The sequence below is a fragment of the Varroa jacobsoni genome, unplaced genomic scaffold (genome assembly GCF_002532875.2).
Source record: "Varroa jacobsoni isolate VJ856 unplaced genomic scaffold, vjacob_1.0 scaffold_1104, whole genome shotgun sequence".
In the NCBI taxonomy this organism is placed as follows: Eukaryota; Metazoa; Arthropoda; class Arachnida; order Mesostigmata; family Varroidae; genus Varroa; species Varroa jacobsoni.
In genome coordinates, this window is record NW_019214006.1 from 299,756 (window position 1) to 308,684 (window position 8,929).

General features: G+C 37.5%; 2 protein-coding genes across 3 annotated transcripts in view; one reads left to right on the top strand and one right to left on the bottom strand.

Annotated features, from left to right (window-relative positions):
* Positions 1 to 4,549, top strand: part of raw (NDT-like domain-containing protein raw) — a 71,332-nt gene extending 66,783 nt beyond the window's left edge. For both annotated transcript variants that reach the window (XM_022844264.2, XM_022844266.2), the window contains exons 7-10: positions 777 to 962; positions 1,106 to 1,429; positions 1,685 to 1,826; positions 1,956 to 4,549. In XM_022844264.2, coding sequence (XP_022699999.1) covers positions 777 to 962; positions 1,106 to 1,429; positions 1,685 to 1,826; positions 1,956 to 2,177 — 874 coding nt within the window. In that variant the 3' untranslated portion in view covers positions 2,178 to 4,549. The remainder of the gene's footprint in view (positions 1 to 776; positions 963 to 1,105; positions 1,430 to 1,684; positions 1,827 to 1,955) is intronic.
* Positions 4,550 to 7,192: 2,643 nt separating this feature from the next.
* Positions 7,193 to 8,909, bottom strand: LOC111266632 (ATP synthase-coupling factor 6, mitochondrial). The gene is made up of 2 exons (XM_022844277.2): positions 8,662 to 8,909; positions 7,193 to 7,480 (listed from the first exon to the last, which is right to left on the bottom strand). The coding sequence occupies exons 1-2, from the start codon at positions 8,807 to 8,809 to the stop codon at positions 7,329 to 7,331; spliced, it is 300 nt and encodes a 99-aa protein (XP_022700012.1). The 5' UTR covers positions 8,810 to 8,909; the 3' UTR covers positions 7,193 to 7,328.
* Between the last annotated feature and the right edge of the window lie 20 nt (positions 8,910 to 8,929).

The window sequence follows — 8,929 nt, forward strand, 5'->3', positions numbered from 1 at the left end:
GGGGGTAGTGATGACGGTGCCGATCGTAGCAATAGGAACGACAGCCAGGCAGGTAATATGTGCGGCAACTGAACCCTCGACACAGTAGCGGTACGCGACGAATTCCTGCGAAAATTAAGTTCTGTACCGGGTGATGCTATTGCTGATGCTGCAGTTGCATGGTCGTAGGCATCAATAAATAAATGAACGAACTCGACAAAGCGCTTTGTGACAATGATGCCACTGACGAAGAGGTGAAATCAAGCGATTTCTGATGAATGGTGGGGATGGAAGAGGATCTGTAAAAATATTAATAACGGTGACTGCGACAGCAGATGCATGATGGGCCGGCATCTGGCTGAACCATTACTTCATGCAGCTTTTTTTTATCTCATCTTTTTTTCTTTTATCTTAAACCTTATCATGGAATCGTTGCAATCGTTGTTCAATGATAAAGTGGTAGAACCGATTTTTTTTTGATGCGAGCATCTGTTACTTTTTTTGCGTTCAACGACATACCAGTAGCACGATAAGAATCATATGACCGACAGAACATGAACTGGGAACTCGCAGTTGAGTTGGGCAAACCTGTCTGACAGTTGCTTATCCGCTTCTTCCTCGGACAAAGCAAAGACCTTGGAACGGGGTCACAAGTCACGGCAAGCACCTCCATATCTTTAGCCAGGCAGTAGGTCTACAGAAGTGGTTGAGTTGAATGACTTCAGAATAAAATTATAAGAATTTATATGTTATATGTATGATATATTAAATTGCACGTTTATATTTTGCCTCTACAGAGAAATGCAAGAAATGCAACGTGCTCGAAATTACATGCGGTCTATCGCTGAAGCATGCCGTGTCCGAGTTCACGCTGAAATTGAGGCTGCTGTGCAGGGCTGTATCGATATCGTAAAGGGTCATTGCAAACCTAACGCCGACGAAACTGCGCCGATTTGCGACAAAAACCTCGGCGAAAAGTTCATGTGAGTCTAACATCGGTTACGCATAGATAAACTCACCTTTCAAAAGCATGTCTATCTCTGTTAAATCATCGTACCATGATTGAATGGAAATTATTGAGCGCCAATGAATGCAAACATAAGTTACTGTGTTATTGCACTTACAGCAAAATTCACAGTGCGTTCGATAACCACTCGACGAACGATACTCTCTCGATTCCTGAGAGACGCATGGCGTTCCGTGCTTCGACAGGTCGAGAGCTTCCAAAAGAACTCCTCATGGCCGACACGGACAGCATTACATTTGATCAATACTGTATGATTAACGCTGAATATCGCATGATGGTTAAGCCCAATCTGCTCAAAGTACTTGGTATCTCTTGGCCTTCCGAGCGGTACTTACCTCAGTATCGCGAACCAGAGAAGGTGTTCATCGGAGGCCCCACTGGTGCAAAAGATTGGCGTACGACCGTCGCTTTGCCCCATTTCAAGTTAGTTTTATTTTACAGTCTCTTTTACAGTGTTATCTTCTGAAGTGATAAAAACATGTGCACATGAATAATCAAAGTAGATAGTGCTAATGTAGGTCAGTTTTGGCTTTATTATGCATATATACTAGCACGTTCTGGCATTAATCAAAACGCTTAAATTGTTAAACCTTCTGCTAATCCAATGAACGTAACTAAAATAGAGCACTTCCTATCGATAAACTCAGTTTTGCTACTCTGCTCATTTCTCGAATTTAGGAAAGAGCATGTGTCGTTCAGAACGCGCAATGATGATAGTAGCAAACACTTCCTACCTATGGAGATGCAGCAGATTGAAAGCTGTAAGATTCTGCTGTTTGTTTTTCCGTCGGACACTTGGGGAGCGCCGGAAATGATTATGGTATGTTGTTTTTCGTAAAGAAATGTATCGTTTTTTGAAGTTTGTAGTGGAAGTTTTGAAGTAGAACAATAACAAAAAAGTTCTCTGCTCAACCAGCTGTACCATCTTTAATTCGTCGTGCGTTTTCAGGCAAGCTTCTATATTGGGCTTGAGAAATTCAAAGTGGTTCTGTGCATTCAAGACGTTTCTGTAGGATCACAGATTTACGGCGAAAAGGTGTCCACGACCCAAGCCAAAGATTACAATCGCGGCAGGTCGTACCTGTCAGATCAGGCTACTCGTAGTCGCGTCCCGGTTTATAGCGACATTACGGAGGCTGTTGCTAAGGCAGCTGAACTCGCCAAGGAATAGCATAGAGCATTCACTTCACATCAAAAAGTTACGCCCTCTGTAAACGAGGGCGCATCTACTCTGTAGGCGTAGGTACTGTCATCAGAATGCATTCACGTGCATATAAGCGTGCGTTCATTTTCGTTCTACCTTGATTCCGAGGTGTACACAGCAACAAATCAAATGCTAGCTTAAGTACCTGATGAAGACTAATGCTTTAAGATGGGCCTGCTTAACTGGACAATCGCTGTCCGGTAACAAAACATTCCTATTGACCTTACCCAGGTTATCACCTACAGCTGGACACAATCTGACTGACAAGTGAAGGAAGACGTGTCATTTCTGCCACTGCCTTATCGATGCAGCTTTGTCAACGCTTTGTATTTAATTAGTTACTAGTTTCTTACGCTGAGTGATATCTGACTCATTATCCCGCTCTTCTTGCGCAAATCAGATCTTCTTTTTAGATTTAGATTAACAATCTAAATGACAGGTCTGACAAAAGATGATGAGTGGATTGCCATCAAAAAATGACTGTTATAAAACGATACCGATAATCGAAAATGTCTGAGCCACGTTACAGTTATTAACTGATTGTAACTGAAAGTAGTAGGATTATTGTTGTCGATTAAATTTATTAGTTTGTAGTGATTTTAAATCCGTTCCAATCAACTACGCGAATACGCTGACTACTATCATAGATGAACGGGCGGTCACATATTCCGTACATGACCATTCGTCATTTTATTGACCCACGATTATCGGTTGTCGTAAAATTGTCAAGTGCAAAAGTTTTTGCGCTTGATTGTTTTTCATCTCCTATAAAATAGAGATACACAGCTTTCAATAGAAACTGGAAAGCAATTGATTGGTTCATTGGAATCGCACGATAGGGGAGAACACTAATCAAAGCTTTCTAAGCCGTGATGGACTTGAGGTTCATTGGGTTTCAAACTATTTTATGATCTCGACACTCAACCCAGCCACCTGTCAGTAAATTTGATTCACAGCAAATACAAACACAAAAATTATTGAGATCACTGTGTTCGCCACGCTCAAAAACGTAACGACAACATCTGTGAACTTGTATTTCGCACTCACTAGTGTCTCGGATATTTTTACCAAAGACAAGACGATAATAAAAATACCGAAAAGTCAAGTTATGTTGGGCTATTAAATGGTTTGAGACGAAATGTACGGAGATATCACACAAGTTCGTGTTTAACCTTTGAGGCTCATGGAATCGACGGTTGCGATCCCTGCGTAATTGGTTAGCATCATATTTGTATCTTTTACTATTTAGTCCTTTGTGATTTTAGCAAATGGGACGAATTTATGTTGCGCGATAACGAGTGTAATTGTTAGTGACACTATCTGAGCTTCGTTTTGAGCGTTCAAACATGGCCAACAAAAACAAACAACAGATGCCTGTCACTCAATTGAGTAACAATCGACTGTGGCAAACGAGAGCACTGAGAGATGCAACTACTAAGCTGTTCTGTGATTGAGCTATATAAAATTAATTCAGCACTTCAACCTATTGTGCGTCGATGTCGATTAGAGAGCGAAAAATGACTGTTCATGCCTGCCAGGTCGTGTCTTATAAGAGGCAACAGTCTTGTTCTAATTAGTCATAAAACTGATCTGCTTATATATATATATATATATATATATATATATATATATATATATATAAGCAGATCATAACGAATATCACAGCTTGATCGATATCATTACTTTCACTAAAAGTAAACAAATTACTAACTAATGAGTAAAACTGTGTTTTACTCAGGTAGAAACCGTGTTTGTGTGTGGATTCCAATAAAAAAAAAAACAAAAGAAGAACAAGACTATCAAGCCTATCTTGTTATCTTGTCGTCATATGAGAAACGCATCGTCATATGAAAAACGCAGTGATTCACAAAAAACCAAAAGAGTTAATGAACACCCGCCCGGTTAGCCGCCGCGGTGAAGGCTACCGCAGCACCTCAGGTGGTACTGGCAAGTGGCTGAGATCGAGTTCCAATGCACGTAGATATTCTAGAGATAGATGTATATCTGTCTTAGTTAGAAGTGAACGGTATAGAAACAACAGGGTCAAATATACGACAATATGACAAGGTATGATAAGCACTTAACAGTCACTCATACCGCTTAATTGATTGACTGAGAATGACTGACTGGATTACCTGATTGTTTGATCGATTGATAGGCTGATTGAGTAATACACTTATGCATTTCCGCAACATGGATGATATACACTGGTGGAGAAAAAGTACATATGGATCGATCATCATGATTCTTTTGTATACAATCAATCGAAAACGAGATCATCATACTAAAACATTCGTTGTATATAAGTGATTAATTAAATAAATCTATAGAATCGCTAATTTGCAATCGTGTTTTTAATATATATATATATATATATATATATATTCGAATAAAATACAATTATATTATTCGAAAAACGAGCAGAAACAGTGGTCATGGCGCACTGTCCTCAAAATCAATTTGAAGCCTGTCCAACTCTGATGATTTTACCTAATTCCGATCTACATAACCATAAATTGTAAGTTCATGGTCTATAATCGTGATTGTTTTCGACGTAGTGTATATGTTCACAATGTTTTGTCGGAATAATGCGTTGTGTTAATAAGGTGATCAACATTTTTGTTCAAAAATAGTTACATATGGTAAAAAATGTTCAACTTGACATATATATACATCTACGCATTTCTACTGAGTTACGTTCTGGAGCCAATTAGTTCTCTCAATTTCTTCATAAAATTAACATCGATGCCATGCAGTGTCATATATGCTGTATATGTCATACATCGAAATGTGATGGCCCGTCGTGTTCTACCTCACTCTAACTTTTGGGCTGTCTATGTAATATAACAACGTAACTATTTTTTCTTCCAGTTTGCCTTTGAAAATGTGGCTTTAGAACAGCCGAAAATTAGCTCATTATTGAGCTTTCTCATCATTTACCAAAACTTCAATAAAGCACGAAAGAATACTTAGCTACCCCAAGTAACCATACCTTTTAGTTCTTAGTGAAACTAAACGAATTATCTATAGTAACTAAAGCAGATATAATTTTATTGGAAGAATACAAGCCGAAGCATTTTTTTTCGGTTCTGACTCTTTCTCTTGACTTCTAGCATTATTTAAATTATTTAGGTTAAATTACTCGAAAATACAGAAATCTAGTCAAATATACCTAGATCTACAGTATTATGAAATACTAAAAAAGTTATATAAAAAATAACATTTTTGTGTTATATGCCAAGTAAATTCGGAGTAGACACGTTCAAAGATTTTGATAAATGAGGTCGCTAGATCTTACAATCTTAGAGTATACCGGTATATATACATCAATGAAGCTTAACTTTGAAGGATTAGTGTAAAACTGACGATTTATTATAATGGAACAACGTACAAACAATCCGGCATGGTGGTTTTTAAGTAGGTGTCACAATGATGCCAAGTCTTTTGCAGATTTAACGACCGGGATTATCATATCGCTTTGCTCATTTTATTGAAACAGTTTCTACGGCCATTTCTTCAAGTGTACGAAAGGCACTTTTTGTGTTTTGTAGAAGGAGGATTATGTATTTCATGTCTTGAATAAATTAAAGATTTGAATTAGTCAGAGGCAAGAGACTTGCGGAACACTGTATGGAAAAACCCCACATCCACTAAAACTATTATTAGGTTTAATACAGAAAGATCTGCTTTCGAAGTAATTATACAGGATGAGGCATCGAAATTCTGACACTTTCTTGCAAAGTATTTCTAAAATTTCGCCTGAACAAAATAAGGTATTTTTATTTTTATGTGCTATAGGTATCATTCCTGGCGTTTATGTTGATTTAATACGACCACCATCCATCATGATTACGTCTTTCGTTCGGGATCTAATCCCCTCACTAATTATTTTTATTTTTTTGTTATTTTATTTACTTGCTTTTTATCTTTACTTTTTCAAATTGAATTCAAAATTTCCTTTTTAAATTCACAAATGAGTTCCTAGAAGTTACTGTGCACCACGCAAAATAGATAGGCGTATCGATCAAATATGCTACATACAAAATTCTCGCCATATTCGCCACAAAAAACAGCCTGCCAAAACTGTGTTAATTCGAATATACCACTTTGCATACCTAGAAAAAGCGCATGCCAATGCTCGCTTTAAGAGAACACGACGTATCTATTAGTATAGGGTGACATAAATATATGCATATATGTATATATATATATGCGCAGAATGGTTAGAAAAAAGTTTCCGGAATCAAACTTTTAGGGAACTTTTTTCCCTCTTATGTAGCCATTGGTAACGGGCCCTTTACGACTGCGTGCAATCACAGTTATTCAGTTTTCGTACTAAAAGCTTCACATCGTCCCCGTTATATATTATATAATATTAATAAGTTACAGTAACATATTTGTTAAATATCTTAGGGATACGTTGTGGTGTATGAACCACATATGGGGAGCAAATTGGTTGCGAAGCCATTTGGTCATATGGTTTACCATTACAGAATCGTAGAATAGCAAAAGTTCGACAAAAATCTCGATGCCCTCCAGCTTAACTTATAATTAGAACGCTATTGACGAGGCGTAACGTGGCTGCTCGATACCAATGTTAAAGGTCGGATTTGATACATTCTTTGCTTAAATCAGTCAAGTGGGTTCCTCAAACCTAGGTAAGGAAGAATCCCTTTGAATCTTGTCTTTGTCTTAGATTTATGGAATTATTTAGTAATTAAATATAACACATATGAGGTTCGCTCGGGTTTAACTAATAAAAATCACAGATAGAAACATATTTTTCTGTAATTCCGTAACAGATCGGTCATTTTCTTTCGTGCTCTTTCAATATCTTCTGGCGTAGATTCTATTGCTGCGCGAATGCAGATTGATATCATTGTAAGAAGATCTTTGTTAAGCTTTACTGCTATCTCTGCCAACAAAATATATGCTTTCTACATACTACACTCATTTTTACGACTAATAGAAGATAACTAGAATTATATGTTCAATTTATTCACTAATTTCATTTCGATAATTGGCTTCTATTTCTTGCTTTACCATGATATATCAAAAAAATCCAAAAGCCATTTTAATTACATAACTAGAACATTAAGAATCATTCCAGAGGCCATTTCAATTAATTTCAATTTTTGGTTGAGAGAACTTGAAGTCGGGAAATTTCTTCATGTCGACGCCCTTGCCACCTCCGTAGTGGCGTTCAGCCTTGCTTATCTCATCTTTATACTCCTTCTCAATAGATGGCGTCGCATCGACGAATAGCTGACCTATAAACCGCGTAGCCAGGCGCATCGAAAAGAGAACACAGCTTAGTTTTGATCACTATTTGTTCTGGTCTGTCCGAGTTGATAAATTGATAATTTATTTTTTAATCACATCTCAGTGTTATTTTAAGAAGATATTAAAAGAGGACCACAACAATAATAATACGCTGTTACAGAAACACTGGCAGTATGACTCGAACTTATATAACAATATTGTTTTACTACTAAGCATAATATTTGCTTTAATACACAACGTAATTCTTGTAGCTTTGAGACACAGGAACAGTAAAGCCCGGTTACTTAATGAAAAGACTGATAAACTTATGAGTAAAAGAGATCTGTCAACGGAGAAAAAAGTATTTAAACGAAGTATTCGTACCGCTACTAAAAGCCTAAAGTAAGAACAGATATCATCACGCCAGTTACAAATCATACATACATGATCAAGCTTATACAATGGAATTACTGTGCATATTAAGCGTTATATTTAGTTCTGGTTCGCTGAGAAACGTGGTTGGTGCCTCGCACCCGGATACCACGTTGAGTTTCATCCAGCTACAAGTGCTCATAAATTCATACAGAGCATTTACATGAATGACAGTGCTCAACATATTAAAAATCATAAGAATAAACTAGAACGTGCCACACTTTTCTAACAGTTCTTAAAATGAATAGGCGTAAAACTATTGAAAACTATTACTATAAAGTAGTGCTAGTTACTTTCCCCAAACTAAAAACAATCCTCAAAACTGTCACGTGAAACGTTGATACGACATGATTAAGGATCATACGTACTTAATATTTTATTAGCATATAGTAACAGGTACAATTGGCCTCCCACACATGAGCTGGCAGGGCAACACGAAGCTCAATATCTCACTTATACTTTTCAGTGTTCAAGTGTTTTATACTTAAAACGCAAAAGAATTCGCTTCAGAAAGCCTGCTGTCGTCCATCTAATAACTCTCAAAATTCAAATTTATTAATCTCTAATCTATTATAAGGTTAGTACAAAAGCACAGTTAGCTAGTTAAGCTTTCTTTCTAAGTTCATTCCATTATAGAAATCAGCACAACTTTATGCCCCTTTGACAACGACGCAACAAAGATTGCGGCTTGGATAGATCAACAGCAGCAGATAAATACGAAGTACGAAGCTGAATTTGGCTAACAACGACACCGTACCTTTTGACTTCAAGCCATATTCGCGAACTTTATCCACGAACAACTGCTGAATTGGGTCACTAGCCTTGCTAAGAAGCACAGCAGAGATACCGTAGTTCCTTTTGATGAGATGTTGAGTCAGTTCGATCGTTTTGCGGGTTAGAATCATTCTGAAGATTTCACAGGGGCGCACTTAACTGCCACTGCTCGATTATAGTGCCTGCCCTTCAGCCAATCGTTCTCAGGACACATTCGTGGCACGAATGTGGTACTATTTACGTGATTTCGC